Raw genomic sequence first — 19,870 nt, forward strand, 5'->3', positions numbered from 1 at the left:
ACAACTTAATTACACAGCAGGCACTTTAAAAAGCAGAGCATCTGCCATCTTGCAAGTCCTAACAAGAAACACCAATCCCAGCCCTGTTTAACAGTGGTTTCCACTACAGGCAGCTCATCTGGCTGCATTCCCTTCTTTCCAAGCTGCTGCCAGTTTTCCAGGTTCTCCCTTCCCGTAAGCAGTTTACCAGGGAACTTTTGGAGCCATTTCTTTAGGGTTTCAAATAACATAAAACTTTCTGTCTGCTCTCTTCATAAGGCCTCAAAATAATCTGTCACATCAGTTCAACATCTTCTCTCTTTGACTCACCAGCTTCTCTCTTCTCTGAAACTCACCCTCCTATTGCTTGAAGTCTTCTCACCACCATTTCTACTTTCCCTACCATGTTGTGCTTCCAATGTTAGAATCACTTTTCCAGCTGCCCTTCAACCCCTCCCAATGCTGCCAGTTCTCATCCCTTTGTTACTGCAGATCTACTTTTGCTTATTTTAATATAAAAATGAGAAAATAAGTGATTGATAGATGCGTAAATAGTTTACACCTCAGGAAAACAGGAAAACACAGCATGGCAAAAACTACTCTGGGTATTGTGAAGGTTTTCTGCCATGTTGCTGTTAAGAAGCTTTTAAACAAGACGAAAGTGCTTTTAAATGACAAAGGTGGCAAGAGAGCAGGAGGAGCGCTTCATATCTTGGGTGATCCAAGAGTTCTGCATTCGACGTCTGATTTAGTCATGAACTCTGGCACAAACACTTTTGACCTCGCTGGGGAATAGGCCTGAACTAAAACAACACTGCAAGATCTACACATTTTTGAGTCATGTGTTTCAAATGAACCGTTCTTTCCCATTAAATTAACTAACAGTCCAAACAAGGGAAATCAATATGAGCAGCACCCCAAGTAATCACATGCGTCTAATTGCATCTGCATCACACAGTATTTCAACACAGTATTCCACTTCCACTATGCTGTCGAATGTGCAGAACTGCATGACAGCTCTTCTGCTGTTGCAGCAGGCAGAATAATGCTGACAACTGTATGCTTGAGATGGGGGTAGACTACAGATGGGAGATTGTTCAGAAAACCACCTACAGTCTAAGAGCATCTTTCCAATGGCTTCAATCTGCATGTCCAAGACTCTTCCTAAGATATTTTCCATTTTACTATCTACATCAGTGTGGTACAGCCCTTCAGAGGGACAAACGCATCCTCTAAAAGCAATTTGTGACTTCAGTATAGAAGCACAAGGCACGTCCCTCTATCAGAAACAAGGGAACACACCCATTTCTTACCAAAGGGAAAGTTATATTAGCAAATAGGTGGTGTAAAGCAGCCAGCAAATTATGCTGCTGGTTTTTATTTTGAGGATACATGCAGAAGCACTACATACTTGCTTGCACTATACCGAGAGGTGATAAAATTAACCACTGCCAACCACAGACGTGGTGTTTAAAAACATGTCTCCACCTAGCTCAGATATTCTCTATAACCCAGACCACTGAACTACCAGCCTTTCCTTCGAACATGAAAAATAGCAAGTTTTGGAACAGAGGATACTAAATGAAGAGGAATGCAATGAGTCTCGCCTTAACAACTCACCTGAGAATCTATTTTAATTAGTGCAATGTCAGCTTTTTCATCAACATCTTTAATTTTAGCTTCATAAGTTTCACCGTTCTTCAGCTCCACCTTCACCCGGTTTTTGTTGGTGACGACGTGGGCGTTTGTCACTATCAGCCCGTCTTCCGAGACGATGAACCCTGAACCGCTGGCAACAGGAATCTCCCTCTTTGAATAAGGAAGTCTAAAAGACATGGGAAACAAATGTTTATCGCTGCAAAACCTGAAAGATCACAAATCACTAAAAAACACACAGCCCAAAAGAGTTTGGTGGTTTTTAATGCCTTAGGGTATCTGCTGTTACTTGCTATCATTAAGAAGATAACGTGCATGCATTAGCTGAACTAATTTTTGTACTGGCAGGACTCTTAAGTTATCTTTAATTCTTAAGCATGACAAATATTTATCATCCCCAAACCCCCTCTTTGCTAGTACACAGCATCAATCAACATTTCTGGCATGCTGGCAGTTGTTTTCAAGAACACAAATGTCAGAACGGGGCATCTTGTTTACTTGCGAAACAATTCAATGTGAACCACAGCAGGAGCTATCTTCTCCACCACATCTGCAATAAAGTTGTATTTGTGCCGCAGGCTATTAGGGTGTTCTTGGCCTGAAATAGAAACAGAAGACACGTCATGAGCACTCCAAGCGACAAGGGAAGGGTCATTGCAAAACACCTGAATTAAAAAAAGCTCCAAGTCAGTATCTTTTTCCTCCTTAAAAGTCATCTGCAGTATAACCCTTGCCCACAGATTTCCCTTCTGCCTCTTTGCACAAGAAGAAGCTGTGTGCTTTATCATTAGGACAAAGGGATCTATGAAACCTTCTTGTTTCATGTGCACATAACTGGGCTATGAGGCTGTAGTTGCAGACCCTGGTTCAGCACACTGCACTGTTAGTGGCTCCCGTGCATCATAGAACCCCAGACTGGTTTGTGTTGGAAGGGACCTTAAAGCTCATCCAGTTCCAACCCCCGCCATGGACAGGGACACCCCCTATTAGAGCAAGTTGCTCCAAGCTCTGTCCAGCCTGGCCTTGGATATGGGACACTGGAGGAGTGCAGTATTTAGTCCACGTCCGTGCTGCTCTTCCTTTGTGAACGAGATTTTGTACTCAGATGTCCCCTTTTCTGCTCTCACCTCTTTTCTGGATGGGCTGTTTAATCTGAGAAGACCATACAAGCTAAACAAATGGGCTCTGTTCCCCTGCCAAAATACTCATTCTTACTGGCTTCTGAATGCAGAGGACAACAAAGTTCTAACCCCATGTAAACCTACAGCAGCTCCTGGGGCTCAAGTGTAACCTGGGTATGAGGCTTGCGCTGCCTTCCCACTGGTGTCCCCCTGTGGCTTGAATCACCAGCCTCTGCCTGGTACCCAAACATACATGCACATTACACATGCTCTACACAACCATACCCAAGGCATCCTTTCCACTGATAATCACCTGTGGTCCATCAACTCCATAGAAGAGCCAATCCCACCTACTTTGAAGTTACTGAACCACCCTCAAGGCTACAATCAGATAGGCACACAAAAACAATGGGACCACAAAGCTCTGCATTCCTGGGCAGTGCTGTAACACAAAAGCTCATGGTCACTGAGTATTCCAGAGAGGTCAGGGGGATTTTGCAAAAGCAAGGGGATACCAAACTCCTATTGTGGATGACAGAAAACCCGCCTGCATCATCAGATGCCTAAAAATCCATTAAATCTCTGGGAAAAAACTTGCAACTCTGACACAGCTTCACTTTCTCAAGCAGTTTGGGGGCAAAACAATTTTATTTGTAAATGGAGAGCAACTAACCAACTGAAACACCCCAAAGAGTTATTCTGTATTTCCCTAGAGGCAAGGAACACCCTTTGTTTTCACCGTTTTATCTGATGCATCCATCTCGCATTATAAAAGCACAAGCAAATCTGTAATTGACTTTCAGATGAGTATGAATGTGCTGTGCTGCTCCCATCCACCCTGGCCATTTGGCTTCTAAATCCACCCAGAGATTAAAGCAGTAAGCAGCTTGTGGATGGCTCTAAGTGATGGTGTAACAGGACGGTTTATCTGCAGTATTGTAGATACACAGGACTATCCTAAAAGTCATCCCGATACTTGAATGACCTTCATTAGCTGAAAACCAGAGTGGAAAACTGCACATTTTCAAGTACATACTAGAGGCAAAAACCCACGGCAGCAGTTTCAGAGGGCTGATTTGGGAACAAAACATTGCTGCTTGTAACACTAACCAGACACTGGTTTCAGGTGACTTGGCATTGCCCTCATGAGAGGGGTGGATGCTCAACCCAAACACTGATCGCTCAAAGAACATATTGTTTCCCCGTTTATACCCTATGAAGCATCTCAAGGGCTTTCAAATGGGATCAGTCATGAACAGCAGCCACGGCAGTAACCACATAATCTGCTATTCAGTTTCAGATCAGAGTTCAGAGATGTTAATCTGCTTTATAAAGCAGGAACGTCAATCAGGGATCTTGTGTCCTCACCTACTGTCTTCTTCAAAAGCATTCTATGCTTTCTCTGATTTACACACAAGCTGTTGCCCTTTTATCCACAAAAGGCATAAGGACTTGCTGACTGAAAAATATCGATTTACTAAAGGATTTATGTTCCCTTTATTAGCAACATTCAGTATTAAATGTACCTGCATCATCACTATAAAGCTGACAACTACCACATGAGTGTTTTGGAAAACTGGTAGTAGAATGAGAACTGCAGTTTGGAATTAATCACTTCCATTGAACAGGAGCTTTAACAGATTATCAGATTGGATTAACACAATGCTGGGATAAAACGCCACAGGGCACTACTGTATCCATCAATATGCTTTTTGATCTCCTCTTATGAAATGATTTCACCTCAATTTTCTCCTCAGCTGTAGGCATCCAAAGGTCACATCCTGACCTTGGAAAAGAGAGCTCCCATGGATGAGGGAACTGCAAGAAAACACACAGCTTTTTTTAATGCCTTCAATCTTTTTTTACATGTAGCTATTCAAGAAGAGAAAGGATGCCTAAGCTGTACGTGGTGAAACTACTAACACTTCAGCTCTGAGAGCTGCCTTCACTTGGAAATGGAAGCTCCAAACACCAAGATTTCAGAGGCACCGGTGCTTCATGTATAACCCCCTTCTCCTTGTGCAGTCCCAAACTAAGCCACACAGTGAAAAGGTCAAAATTTCATACTCTGAAAAGAGTTAGATAATAAATCCTGATTCATGGCATACTGACCTAAAAAAGCTTACAACAGCTCGCCACGCCTGCCTGTTGCTTATGTATCAGGAATTCTTGCATTGTGTAACACCGTTTTGCAACAGCTCTTGAACAACTGCCCATTTAAATGGAAAACATACCTTTTTTTCAGCAAATAAACAGAAGTCAAAGTACCATTCAGATGAATTCATTGATGAATGCTAACACACAAAACATTCCTAGCAACTGGTCTTTACCCTCATGTGACAGCATTAAACCTGAAGGCTATAGTAAAGGTATTAATATGCTGAGTTCTTCTATCACTAAGTATCATGGGGCAAAAAAGACTCAAGACCAGAATGGTCATGAGTGCAGGCATGCCATTTTCCCATTACATATATACTTAATGTTCACCTTAGCTACTTGCTCTTTGGGATTACTGAGCTATGTATTTGGGAGCTGAGAGGAGCACTTTACTACAAGCAACCACTATCTTAGATCTGAACCACCAGTAGGCACAGGTTACTACACGGAAGCGTAAAATGCCATAAAATCACCAATAATACAAACCAGATCTGAGCAGATGTTCATCCCTCAACCACCATACGGTAGTTTCCAGCCATCACCAGCCACTGTAGAAGACAGCAGTGAAATTCAGAACTTCTGCTTTCCTAAAACACGTTTTCCAGCCATACTCATAGTTCAGGGTCTTTTGGACAATAGAGTTTGAAGAGTGGAATGAATACCATGTAACACCCTCCAAGTTTTCAGGTTTAAAGAGCTGGGGACTCTACAGTGATTTAGTGGACTGTGCTTGACTATTAAGCAACAGAAAAGCTGTAGCTTTAAGGTTCGATTGCTGATATGGGTTTGACTATTTAATCCCCACTGCCTGTATATTCTCATACGTACATCTAACAACATCCATCCTGACTAACAGGTACTCCACAAGCATGTGGCCAGCTCTTTAATTCCATACCAAAACTGATCCCAAAAATGCAGTTTTCTCAGTTCCAAACTGCTTCTTTGGTATAACCAGTGTTCAACTAAGGAGAATAACGTCTCCCCACTTTTCTGGCCCTTTTCCTTTCCACCCTTTGGAAGCTGAGTTCCTAGTAAAGTCTTTTCATTATATTTGGGGGGTTGTGTTTAAGGCTGGAGTTTTTTATGGCGGTTTCTGTTTGTTTTTTTGCATTTAAATCCTTGAGAGGTGGGTTTAAATAAAGCTCTAGTTCCTAAATGCCCTCCAGCTCTGATGTTCACATCTTTACAGACTGTTCCTATTTCTATTTATATGCTGTGATTGTGTTTTGTACTGCTTTTTATTGAACTACTGCACAATGCCCTAAATGCCCATGAGCATGGTTAAGAAACCTTTGTTAATAACATTATAAAGATGGGTGTTGTGAATTCAGTTAATGACCAAGAACAGACTTTAAACCCCCCCCTAAATAGGTTACAGCATGAAAAATTCCCAAGGCAACTAATTCCGCAAGGACTTCAAAGGTGTGCTGGCTGTCAGACCTTGAATGAAAAGGAAAATCTCTGCCAGCTGGCATGAATAGGGCTAATATCAGTAAACAAACTGCTAGGAGGCAAGACAGGAATACCAAGCCATGGTAAAAAGCACAGCCAGCTGTAAACAGCTCAAATAATTTGGTTTCATGAAGAAGAGCCAAAAAGCAAATTAAGATCTGGGCTCTGATTAGGTCATTACTCAAAGTGATGCTTTAATGCTTAGGGCTCAGACATGCTGCTTTTGGTAATATTTTCAGCTAGACTGGAAAGATGCTTTGGAGATAGGAATCTCATGAAAGTAACCTCGCCCCTTCAGTTGTGCTGCTCTGGAAGGTATTCCCTCAGTGTAGGTCCACCTCTCATGAGCTTCTCGGTCAGAAATGGATTTTTTCCCCATCTAGTTTTCATGTATTTTCCCCCTCTTGAAGTAGTTCTGCTCCCATCCATCTGGACCAGCTTGGGTCACTGCCCAGTCTCCTCGGTTTCCCAACTGCACCCAGTGCTAAGACATTCCCAGCATTCCCATGTCTCCTTTCCAGTGTCTGAAGCTAAAACCAACACAATTATCTTATTCAATGGGTCTTTTTATCTTCGATACAGAGAGGGGGGAAAACAGGCACACCCCAGCAATCACCAGCAAGTCTCTCCCTCCCTTGGTGTGACCACAGCAGATACCATCGTGTCCTAAGTCAAAAAGCTCGGATTCAGTCTGAAATCAAGCTTTCCATTTCTTTACAAGCAGCAAGAAACTTTCATCCCCCTCAACTTCCCATAGAACATTAATCATAGGCAACAGCAACTATCACTATTTGTAAGCTTATAACTGCTAAAGAGTTCTATGCAAATTATTATGCAAATTGCAGTGAGGGTGCAACACCTTCTCCAGGTTCATCATTATGAAAAGTGCAATGGCCCTGTCCTTCCAGGAGGACTCGCATGGTCTGCTAACATCAATGAAGGAAAACAGGGCTTGAGGCCAGGGATCTATGGTTAATCTATCTCTTCCCATTAACTCTACAATGATCAGAAGTGTGTCTATGGAATCCTTGCCCAGTAACACAGAGTACAAGTGGAGGCACCACAACCTGCTAATGTTTATGGGCTAACTAAGCTGCTCAGATAGCTGAAAATTGTAGAACCCCAGACTGGTTTGTGTTGGAAGGGACCTTAAAGCTCATCCAGTTCCAACCCCTGCCACGGGCAGGGACCCCTTCCACTAGAGCAGCTTGCTCCAAGCCCCTGTGTCCAACCTGGCCTTGAACACTGCCAGGGATGGGGCAGCCACAGCTTCTCTGGGCACCCTGTGCCAGCGCCTCAGCACCCTCACAGGGAAGAGCTTCTGCCTAAGAGCTCAGCTCAGTCTCCCCTCGGGCAGGTTCAAGCCATTCCCCTTGGCCTGTCCCTACAGGCCCTTGTCCAAAGCAGATGATTCCTTCCTCCTGTACTCGCTGTTTGCCTAACGTTATATTCATGTACACATCCCCAGGCCTGAAAGAACATCTTGGGCTTGGGATTCTCTGCAGACTGAAGCCAGAAGGGTTTAAGTACTCACGAAACCTCTGGTCTGACAGAACCAGTGACTAGGAACACAAACCGCAAGACTGCAAAGTTTTACTTGGAGAACTTCCACCTTCCCAAATAAAACTCCAACCGCTGGGGTTTGCACAAACTCCCATCCATGTCCTATAGGAAAACGTTAAACCTCTGACGCTGCTATGGAAACAAAAACTCCAGCAAAAGTGCTTAGTTCACCCTCAAAATGGTGGTATCAGCAAGCTCCCCTGGAGAGACACAAGGAAAAAGTGATGTATGGGAATCACAGAACATTTCCAGAACCTACTGTTTTTAAAGAATTAAGCTGCAAGCCTAAATATTCCCCCTCCTATTCAAGGAGAAATTGTGTAATACACCAAAAAAAGGATATTATGTAATGAAAACACCAAGAAAGTAAGAAACAACCTTCTACGTATCATAGAGCAACTTTTGGAGTGATGGAGAGACTTTTGAGAGGTCTATACCACAGCACCTTGCTAATAATCGCAGTATTAAATCATTTTTTCCCTGTATAATCCAAGGAGAAACTCAAGATGCTTCACAGATTTCTTAGGAGAAAATCCATATTACTATGACATTCCCCAAAGCAAAAATATTTTCTTAGCACTAAATAAAGGGGAGATTCCAAGCATTTTATTCTTCCCAATAGTAAAGTGCCCAAACCTGGTATTCACTTAAAACACTTCCTGCAGCAAGAACCACTGCCAGATTAAAGTGAGGATTTGAAGTAAAATCACTTTCTGGCACATAGGTAAACTTGGAAAGGGAAAGTAAAGTCCATTTTCTTCATCATCATATTTAGATGCTCAGCTCTTTCTTGATGACTTTTAACCAGGTCACATGCAACAAAGATCTTGCAAGCAACAGGCTTTGAAATCAGCATTTTCCCTGCTAATCCCAAAGCCTGAAACCATTAATTTTAGTCATTGATTTTAAACAAACAGAAACAAGCTGCCAAGTTAAACAGAACCAGGAATCTGCATGGAGCTGGTAGAACAGCACAGCTCTCAAACTGATGGTGACCCAAAACAGTTTTCAGACCAGTGTGTGCTCACTCACATAGCATGTTTGAGCACAAAAATGAAGGAGAATAAATTGCACGTTTTAGTTGATCTTCTCAAGAACAAAAGCTGATTTTACTCATTTTGAGGGAATAGGGTGTGAAGGTGTAGGCAAAGCCCACCAGCTGCTGGATGCTCTTGCTGGTGGTGCAGAGGCTGCTGTGATGCACAGGATCGCTTGGTCTCAGTGTGCACTCTATTCCCATCCTAGCCACAAATTAATGCTTACCCTGATCAGCATTTAAGAGGGTAAGTTATGGAAGAAGCAAATGTATGAATAGGCAAAAGCAGACAATTGTAACAAGAATGACCAGGCTACATGAACAGCACAATGCATATACAGCTCTTCTGCATTTATAAAACAAAGAAACAACCAAAAAGAAGGATCTGAAGATAAGTAAATTGTAAGGCACAGAGCCTTCAGAGAACTTTGATGCAGCCTCTTTGATCCAGCTTCATTCTCGGTATGAAACAGATCCCTTCGATATCCAGACCCAATGTAATTCAAGGTTTTCTTGCCCCTGAAATCGGTCAGGGGCAGTGTGCCTGCAGCTTTCTTGCAGCACGTTCCTATGTAACTTCAGATTGAAACTTTAACTTTTAGCCATACAGGAACTTTTCTCACTTCTTGTCTATAAAGCAGAATAAGCAGTAAATGAATCAGATACACAGCATCTTCTGCTGCAACTCAAACCACTAAGGTTCCACTTAAACCTGAGAAGAAACTTCTTCTCAGTGAGGGTGACGGAACACTGGAACAGGCTGCCCAGGGAGGTTGTGGAATCTCCTTCTCTGGAGACATTCAAGACCCACCTGGACACGTTCCTGTGTAACCTTATCTAGGTGTTCCTGCTCCGGCAGGGGGATTGGACTAGGTGATCTTTTGAGGTCCCTTCCAATCTCTAACATACTGTGATACTGTGATACTGAATTGCTAGATAGAAGTCAAATAGTCAAAATGCTCTGCAGAAGGAGGCACACTCAGGACATGTGCATCTCGGTGTAAACTGTTACTCACTCTCTATGCAACTTGTGCAAAGAAATTAGAATACTTAGATTTATCTTTAAAATGAGCATAATCCCTATTCCATCTCACAGGAATAGTCTCGGGCTTCAGCAACCCCTGCAGAACCTCACAGGGAAAAAAATATGTCCATAAAGCCTCTCAGAAATGCCAGAAATGCTTCTACAAACCAAGTGCATCGGCTGCCCTGCAAATAAAGTCTCACCATTACAGCAGTAGTGAGAGAACGCAACAGACTTGCAAGCTGATGAGGCTCAAAAGCAATTCAAGCATAAGCAGGGAGGGCAGGAATCCAGAGTGGAGCGACAGCTCCATCTAACACAACAGGAAACTGCCATTCCTTCTGTAAACACCAGCGGTGAGGTGGGAGGAAACCAACCCGTGCATAAACAGCCAGCCCTGGAGCCCGGGGCCGGAGGAACGCAGCCCTGCGAGGTGGAACACGCTGTTCCCGCAGCACCATTGCCATATTAATGCAATGCTGAGCCCGGGCTCATCGGAGGAGATGACAAATTAATTGCGAGCCAGCAGCCCTGTGACAGAGATGCATGGCTACGAATGGCCACGCCAGCAGACTGGTCTGTCTGGAGCATGAGGGGGGAAGGCAGGATGCAGGAGGATGCTCAGGGACCAAAAGAAAAGGGTGAAGAGCAATTCAGGACACGGGTAAAGAGTGCTGAGCTCCAAACCATCGTTACCAGTAGTCCTGTCTAAACTGGAAACACTAAGAAATGTAAGTCAGGTAGTTGTGGAAAAGAGTCTGCCTGATTTCCTGCAGACAGATGAAAAGAGGATTTCAGTCAACAGGTTAAAGCCGTTAGAGCAAACGTCGTACTCTCTGCTCTGCTGAAGGCTGAAAATACAACAGATGAGTCAGGAATAATTTCTCCTCTCCTTTTTCCAGCCCTGCTCAGTTTACGTCCCTTCCAAGTCGGGTCATCACCCTGCGCTGCCTCCCAGCTCCACTCATCACAGGCAGGGAACCAGCAAAACAACCTCCAAATGCCTATTAAGTAACAACAACGTGGTGATTCCTATATCCTACTTGTATCCAGCAGCTGCCTGATCTTGAAAACTCCTCTTAACGTTATAAAACCATTAAGGTCTCATTTTAAGTATGTGAGAAACTTTCCCGCTGCATCTTTAGAAGAAATCCCTGCTTAAGAGAGATTTAGTTTCAACTTCCAGGAACCCTGCTATGCAGGCACCAGGGAATAAAAACAAGTTCTTGTTTGCATGCTTTTTAAACATTCTTTTTCTCTAAGAAGAAACCTAAAAAAAGCCTCTTCAGATGCAAGGCTAAAAAAAGCCTCTGAAGATGCTGCTCCTCTGCAGCTGGAGAAGGCACTGATTTCACCACTGCTGTGGCAGTGACCAGTGATAATACACAGAAGGATCAAATCTATCTAAACCCCTCAAAACAGTAGTAAAACATACACAGCCCTCCTAGTCTAGGGCTTCACAATTGTACAATACATAAACCCACTGTAACCACCTCACAAACCCCTCAATATCTACATATTGAACAAATCGCTCTGCATCTGGAGGTATTTTCTACATCTGCCCTAAAGAACCACTCTTAAGACAGTGCAGATTTAATGCAGACATTAGAAATCAGTAAGTGGTGGGGAAACGAACCTGGAGGAATGCAGACAGCACTTCTGCCATCCTATTTTGAGAGCTACAGAAAGGGGGCGGCACTGCCACTGGTGACACAGCCACTATCACAGGGCCCTGCTCCCCTGCATGTATAGTTTCTCCTGAAAGGTTATAAGAAGTGCAGGTTTCTATTTCACCCTCTCAAATATGCATATTTCTATCCTATTTAGAGTTCTAATTGCTATATTCACAGCTCCCTATAAACATTTACATAGTGCTTTTTTTATCCACACATCCATTCTGCTTTATTTTACAGATCTGAGTATTTGTTGTCTTTTATTTGTAAGTGGTTTCTGCTTGCCCACTTTTACTGGCTGGATACAAATGAAAACAAGGCTTAGCCTCTATAGATAGAGGTCTACATGCAGACCTCTGATACACAATGGGCAGACAATGCCAAACAGCGCATACGTTGCCCTGGAAAAAGGTATGAATCATCCCTTTCCCACCACAAAGGTTGAAGTATGAGATTACTGGGGGGGTTGTGTTTATTTTGAGGGAGGGATGGTGGGAGGGGAGAGAGTTGTTTGGGTTTCTCTTCCTCATCAGTGCTCAGGTCCTCCCACTTCTTTCCCTCTCCAGAATGACTTTCCGCAGATGCGGATTGACAGATCATCGATGCTGTTTGCAGACAGAGCCAAAACTGCAGGCTGCAAGTTCAAGAAATAGAGTAATGGAAAAGAAAAGTCATGGAAAATGGAGCAGCAATGCTGGCAAGGGACAGAGAAACGAGCAGGGCCTCCACGGCTCAGTTTGCTCTCAGCTCTGCTACTGGCTTAACTGGCTGACCTTGAGCAAAGCTCTTTATCTTCCTCTGCCCTAGATTCACTATCTGTAACGTGGGGTAACGACATCGGCCGCCGGATAAAATATTGTGAGCTTCTGCTAATGCTCTGCTGAAGAAACTACTTCAGATTTGAGGCCACTTGGATAACTTCCATGCATGGTTACTACATGCAGTATGCATTGTTATATCCATCACTCGTTTGTCAATAAAAATACATACAAATCCAATTGCTATGAGAAACACAAAAGTGATTTTGAATTATAATCACTGCAGCTCTGCCTCACTCATATTTCATAGAGCCATAGAATGGTTTGTATTGGAAAAGACCTTAAAGTTGCAACCCTCTGCCACAGGCAGGGACACCTTCCACTAGAGCAGGTTGCTCCAAGCCCCATCCAACCTGGCTTTGAGCACTGCCAGGGATGGGGCAGGACATCTTCATCAGCAAATCTGGATATAGGAGCATGCACTGCTTGTCCCTCTTTCCCACCTCATCAAAAACAGGCAGGGAAATGGAACGACTGAGAAACCCTGATAGAATCTGATGGGGGAAAATGACAGATGTAAGAACACCGTTTGGTTAACTAGGAACAGAAAGTAGCATAGCAATGCCACTGCCCTAGCACTGGTGCCATTAACTCACCACCGCTTGCACCAACAGGACCAGCTACCGTCCTGGCGCCAGGCTGCAGTTACTGTGCAATAAAAGCTAACGGATCTCCTCACACATCACACACACACAAGTTCTGTTGCAATGCGTGTCCATGCTCATGCACACATTCTTGTCTCCAGCAACAAGCTCCTGGCAGATCACTCACAATGCATTGCGCAACCCAGCTGGCTTCCAGCCTCGTGCTTTGTCTTATCAGGGCACCAGCGTATCTGATATTAACCCAGAAATTCCAACCTATCGAGTCGCCCAATTCATCTCCAGTCACTAAAATGTGGCAGCCAAGATCTTCTCAATTCATTAAACCTTGAAATAAAATAACCAGTTGCCTGTGTCCTGTCTTACAAGTTGAAGATACAAGTCTCCTGTACCTACAGGTAGGAGGTCAGCATCATCAGTTAGTACAAGACCAATGAATTCTTTTACTGCCTTTCAATATAGGGCAGTTGAGATTTATTTTTCAGTTGTATTCTCTCTGAACCCATCTGGGAATCACAAGGACCTGTATCCAGAAGGCAAAATAAAGTCTGTCTTTCTTTCTACATCCTGAATACAGCCTCCAGAATAATACTAGATACTCACATGGGCCCAGTTACAAATGCTGTAGGACTGACTTACTGCCAAGTCCAGCCCGGCATCCTAGAGGCCCCAGCAGTTTATGGGAGTGAGGAATGACCCTGTTTGCAACAAAAGTTAAGCTCCCCAGCACCCCATTTCTATTTCCAAAGCTGCTTTCCTCCGCTCCAAGCACACACAAATCCACGTCTGAAAAATATTTTCCAGCTTCTCCCATTTCTTGGATGGCAAAACCTTTCCTTTAACTGCTCCATCACATCTGAACTCTGCTTAATAAGGCTCCTGCTGCTTACTCACGGCTTTAAGTATCCCTTGTCCAGTCCACAGGTACCCTTTACATTTCAAAGCCCAGAAGATGAAAGGATCGAATCTCTCCTTGTTCCAAATCTGTATTTACTGACCTGACTGTTTGAAGTCTAAAGACTACGGAATGACTGCTGGCTCCCCGGGAAGGAAACCTAGATGTGGAGAGGGGAAAAGGTGAGCTGCTTCAGACAAACCACTTCTTACAGCTCCCTCCTCTCAGAGCTGGATAGTTGGCTTTGGAAAAGCTTTTTAATCCCACACTTGGGAATTGGTTCTCTTCTGGAAATATGTTGCTATTTATTTCCATTGCCTTCAGCTGTCTCTTCCTTCCCTCCCCTCCTCCTGCTGCTCCAAAAGAGACTGAGGAAAATCCAAAGGGAATGACTTTCAGACCACCCAAACACAACATCCGAGGGAGGTGAAGGCAGCTAAAGAAGACTTGAAACACTCATTTGTGCATCAGTTCCTCACCACCCGCTCCTCCCAGGTTGTTTCCAATAGACTCCACACGTGCCAAGCCACCTGCAGTGCTCTCCCACCGTATTTCCACAGCGCTAACCATCATAGGCCCGTCGTTATCATTTGGGAAGCAGCTGAGAGCCGAGTTCATAACAACAATATCAGCTTTCCTCCCGATAAATACCTGGCTTTGTTCCTGGCCTTCCCAGGTTTCTCAGCTGAGTTTCTCTTCCTGCCCTGATTAGTCATTCCTGCACAGCTTAGCACTGCCAGCCCGTTAGCCCTGCCTGCGTGCCAGCCAAGGAATTCAGGCAGGTCCATCTACTGCTCTTTCCCATCCTCTGCTGCATGGATCGCATTCTTATGCTAGTTGTAAAGGGCTTCATTAATGACAAATGATTTATTGACTGGGGAGGTCCTTCTCTTCTATCAAATAATGACACGCAGTCACTTGGATGAAGTTTGGGTGCATTTCAAAATAGAAAGGCAGCCACTTCGCAAGAAACTGAGTTTGAATTATGGCATTTTTCTCCTCCCCCCTATCTCTGGAACTATAAAATGATAATGTAATGGGAAGGGAAATAGTAAGGTTTGTGCCTGTCAGCGATACACACCTTTCTAGAATGGAGTTACCCCTAAACTCACCTCCATCTTCCCCCAAAGGAAGCAGTAATGAACCGTTTAATCTAAAGCAGAGAGGACATCATGGTGTGAGCACGCATGCAGCAGGGAAGCAAGAAGCGCCTGTGGCAGATGCGAACACGCTGAGGGCTGCTGAGGGTACTGGGAGACCACATCAGACATAGGAAACCCAATAAAAATAGGAAACCATAAAAACCTGGTTCAAAAGAAAGGGGCAGAAGAAAGTTAGGAACTGAGAGTAACCACGAGGAACTTCCTCCTCCTTCGCCTGGTCAAAGGACAGATCCAGGTCAGTTTGTGTTTTACAGTGTGAAGAGCACAGCATGCAGAGAAGGGCACACTGTCCTAAAACGCCTGCCAGCGTTTGCTGGGAGAAGTGAGGAGGGGAAGGAGCACTGGTTTAAGTTGTGCGTTGAACATCCCAAGCCTTCATCCCTTGGTCAGCAGGAGGGAATTAAGAGCAACAAAACCGTATTTGCAGAAGAAAAAGAAAACATCCTCCCATCACGCTGAGCCTCAGCACAGTGAATATTGAGGTCTCGTTGCACTGACCTCACTCCTGCGTGTGGGATGGGCTTTACACTGATGTGGTTTATGCTCAGAGGACATTCACCTCCTTTCCATGCACCAACACACACCGTGCTGCAGATCTGAATGCCTTCTACCGACATCTCTCATGTCCTTCATGGAAAGTGAAGGAGATTTGTGAAAGCTGCAGCACTAATGGAAGAGGTCTGTTGGCCACCCTGCCCATCACTTGCCTCATCTGACTTCAGCAGAGGGGAACACGCTTCAGCTCTCCTCCCATTCCATACTAATTCAATTGAAGCATGTCCTGATTTAACTGATGCTTTCCCATCTCTCCGTGCTGGCACAGGAGCTTAGCATCACAGAATAGTTAGGGTTGGAAAGGACCTTAAGATCATCCAGTTCCAACCCCCTGCCATGGGCAGGGACACCTCACACTAAACCATGGCACCCAAGCCTCTGTCCAGCCCGTCCCTGAACACCACCAGGGATGGAGGATCCCCATGCATGGGTGGAGCTTCTGCATATGGAGCCTGGTTTGCCCATTCTGTACTTTGCTCTCAGAGCAAGCTGCAGGCTGATCCCGCACCCCACAGCACATCCCCACAGTGCAGGAGACCTGCTCAGCACCTCGGTGCCCCCCAACTGCACCCATCCCCTCAGCAGTGCTTAGGGCTGAGGCTTGTGAAATTTGTCTTGGCTTATTTTAAGACCCATGATTGCCATTCCTTAGTATGAGGGTGTTGAGGCGCTGGCACAGGGTGCCCAGAGAAGCTGTGGCTGCCCCATCCCTGGCAGTGTTCAAGGCCAGGTTGGACACAGGGGCTTGGAGCAAGCTGCTCTAGTGGAAGGGGTCCCTGTCTGTGGCAGGGGTTGGAACTGGATGAGCTTTAAGGTCCTTTCCAACACAAACCATTATAGGGTTCTATGAAAAACCCACTGCAGCAGATACACACCATGTGTACATCCAGACAACAGTTCTGTCCCATTGCACCTCTGGCTGGAGTGATGCTCATTTTCTATATCACTAGGTGCAAAAGGAAGGTGCTGGAGAAGCTGACCAGCAGCACGTGTTTATTCCTAGACCACAGCAAACGTTCCTGCAAGCAAAGCTTTTTTCATATATAAAGAACTTAGAGCAAAAAGAAATAGAGAGGCTGTAAAGCGCCATTCCCTGGGGTGCACTGAACCACTGTTTGAAAAGCCATCGCCTTGTGTGTGGCTCCTTACAGTTGTTAATTTTGCCTTTCATTCTGAGTTCATTTTCAGGAGTGTTTTTGTTACCTAGAGATGGAGTTATCTTTGTTAAAGTATTTCTATGCTTCCATAGGAACATATCTATATAAATAACTTGGTGAACACACCGCAGTGGTCCAGGGAGATGAGGGAAAGTGTTTGGAAAGCACTTTTGTTGTTGCTAAGTTTCACATTGCTTTAGAAGCTGGTCAAGTTCAATATTCTGGAAATTGCATAAAATAAAGTAAAACTTTTTGTCTTTCTCAGTTTTCATCTACTAAAGTCCACTGCTGGGCTGATCTGGTACCTTGGGGTTTCTCAGTGCATCTTTTCAAATGCTGGTCAAGTTTATGAGAGGATGCAGGAGAGGCAGGAGAAGGCTGTTTTGGGTCTGTGTGCGTAAGGGGGATGTATTCCTATGCAAAAAACATAGAATCACTGGTTTGGGTGGAAAGGACCTTAAAGCTCATCCAGTTCCAACCCCTGCCACGGGCAGGGACACCTTCCACTAGAGCAGCTTGCTCCAAGCCCCTGTGTCCAACCTGGCCTTGAACACTGCCAGGGATGGGGCAGCCACAGCTTCTCTGGGCACCCTGTGCCAGCGCCTCAGCACCCTCACAGGGAAGAGCTTCTGCCTAAGAGCTCAGCTCAGTCTCCCCTCGGGCAGGTTCAAGCCATTCCCCTTGGCCTGTCCCTACAGGCCCTTGTCCCAAGCCCCTCTCCAGGTTTCCTGCAGCCCCTTTAGGCACTGGAGCTGCTCTAAGGTCTCCCCTTCAGGAGCCTTCTCTTCTCCAGGCTGTTTTCCTATACAAGGTCTATGTGCAGCCTGCACACTGTCCATACAACTCAGAGGCCCGTGTTACCTCCAGCTCCAACACAGCCTGAATTCTGCAAGCATTCAGCAGAACAGACCAAGAAAACAACATTGGTTTCATGAATTGAGAATAAAACTCACAAGGCATTATATTATACTGGAGATCAGGAAATTGTAGCGTGAAAGCTTGAATTGTCTCCAGTGTCAGTAAATGCCAGCGCTGTTCCATGGAGCACAACGCAGCTTTCAAACCGAGGGGGAAACCAGTGGTACAAGAAATCAATTGTATCAATACCAGAGCTCTAAGTTTAATCTGTACTGGAGGATCAGCAAGCTGAATGTATAGTCACTATACATCAGAATATTCTTCTGCTGGGGGAGATGATGGATAAACCTGGGAAATGACTTGTTTTTAAAGAAAGAAATGCAGAAATGGTACAACCTACCCCAAAGAATCAACCCTCAGTGGAACAGCATTAACTTACCAGAAGTAAATCAATAAATAAAGGTGGAATTCATGCTAATTTTCACATATTACCCCCTGAACTGAGTGGCTTGGAGGCAGTGTGCAGCCACAGTTTATACGGTTTAAGCCAGCCTTGATTATGGATTGCATCTTGTAAAGATCATCCCCTGTTGATCCCAGAGGAAGGTTTTGCCTTCACGTGTCACATCCTGCACTCCTCATCTCTACAAGCCTGAACACTTCACTGGGAGACTCCATCAGCTGCATCTGCACAGCCAGTTTCATAACCCAGCAACGTGTCCTGATGCAGTTTACAAACAACCCGCGTCCATCCCGCGGCTCTCAGTTACATCCAATTCGGCTAAAATAACAACTAAATAATAGGAATGCTGTCACATAAATCCTACCAGGTGGGTTGTCACTTCTCGATCCTCCAAAGACAAAACTAAAAGCCCACCCCAGGGTCAGCATAGCAAGTTGTTCAGCTACAAGCATCCCCCTCTTTAGCTACCTTATCAGTAATAATAACCAAGAGCATCCGCTAAAAAGATCCTGCTCTGCCGACATCTGATCATTGATCCGCTTTTCAGAGCGGTGGCACTCCCGGCTTTACTTCCCACGGCATTTCTCCGGGACACAGCGCCCGGGCGGGACCGCAATTAGGAATTTCTTCCACATTTCTTGTAGTCCCGCACCGGCTTCTGCGGGTTTGCAACCAGCTTCCCTCATGTTCCAGCCCGGCAGCATCCCTTCTGCAGGCGGAGGGACGGGGCCGGGCGGAGATGTTTAAAGTTGGATATAGGGCTGTTTTCCTTTTTCCCTGACACTTGGCAGACGAAGCCCAGCGCTGCATTCCCGCTCTACTTTCTCACTGAACCGGAGCACCAGGCTGGAGCCAGCCCTTTCCTTGGCCCCTCTCCTCCCTGGTCCAGCCAGGAGCCCCAGTCCGGGCGGAGGGAACAGAGAACGATGGGGCCGAAGCCCCACCGCAGTGTCCCGTCCCTTCAGCCCCCGCTCTGCCCTTACCCTGCCCGCATGCTCCGCGCTGGATGGCGATGATGGGCGGCTGCCGAAGGCTCTCTGCGCGGCGGCTGGCGGCCCGCAGCTGGCACTGGCTGGCGTAGGTAACAGCATCGCTACCGCAGACGGGCTCGGTGCTGGAGCACAGGCAGCGCCCGGCCGCCGCCCGCTTGCGCACGGTGGCCGAGGCGGGGACACCGGCGCCGGGCGGCACCACGCACTGGAGCCCCTCACCGCAGGGCGGGCCGCCGCCACCGCCGCCGCAGGGCTCGCCCTCCTCCGCGCCGCAGACGCGGCAGCAGCCGCAGCCGTCCAGCACCGCTCCGCCGGGGCAGGAGGCGGGCAGCGGCGGGCAGCGAGACCGATCGCAGCGCTCGGGGCAGGCGGCCGGCGGCGCGGCGGCGGCGGGGGGCAGCGGCCCCGCCAGCAGCAGCAGCAGCAGCGGCGGCAGCAGCAGGCTCCAGCCCCGCAGCGGCATCGCGGCGGGACGGCGGCGGGCGGCGAGGGGCGGTGAGCGCGGCGCCCCGGGACGGCGGCTTTAAGCGGCGGCGAGAGGGGCGGCGCGGCCCGTGGGGCGGAGCGGCGGCGGTGGGTACGGCCCCCCCCGGCCAGAGCACCCCCCTCCAGGCCTTAACACCCCCGTACCCCCCGTTAGCGGCTCCAGCCCCGGCTATAATCCACCATCTCCTCCCGCCGCCTCGTCCTTTAGGGGCAAAGGGAC

The 19,870-nt window shown here is 46.3% G+C and overlaps 1 protein-coding gene across 1 annotated transcript in view; it reads right to left on the reverse strand.

The window, feature by feature from the left end:
- Positions 1 to 19,646, reverse strand: part of HTRA1 (HtrA serine peptidase 1) — a 35,396-nt gene extending 15,750 nt beyond the window's left edge. The window contains exons 1-3 of the mRNA XM_061364148.1: positions 19,156 to 19,646; positions 2,134 to 2,233; positions 1,600 to 1,804 (exon numbers count right to left, since the gene is read on the reverse strand). Of these exons, the coding sequence (XP_061220132.1) occupies positions 1,600 to 1,804; positions 2,134 to 2,233; positions 19,156 to 19,627 (777 nt within the window). The 5' untranslated portion in view covers positions 19,628 to 19,646. The remainder of the gene's footprint in view (positions 1 to 1,599; positions 1,805 to 2,133; positions 2,234 to 19,155) is intronic.
- Between the last annotated feature and the right edge of the window lie 224 nt (positions 19,647 to 19,870).

Source organism: Neopsephotus bourkii, unplaced genomic scaffold, assembly GCF_033783945.1.
Source record: "Neopsephotus bourkii isolate Nb327-2 ecotype Australia unplaced genomic scaffold, CSIRO-AGI_Nbou_v1 NB_1189, whole genome shotgun sequence".
Taxonomy (NCBI): domain Eukaryota; kingdom Metazoa; phylum Chordata; class Aves; order Psittaciformes; family Psittacidae; genus Neopsephotus; species Neopsephotus bourkii.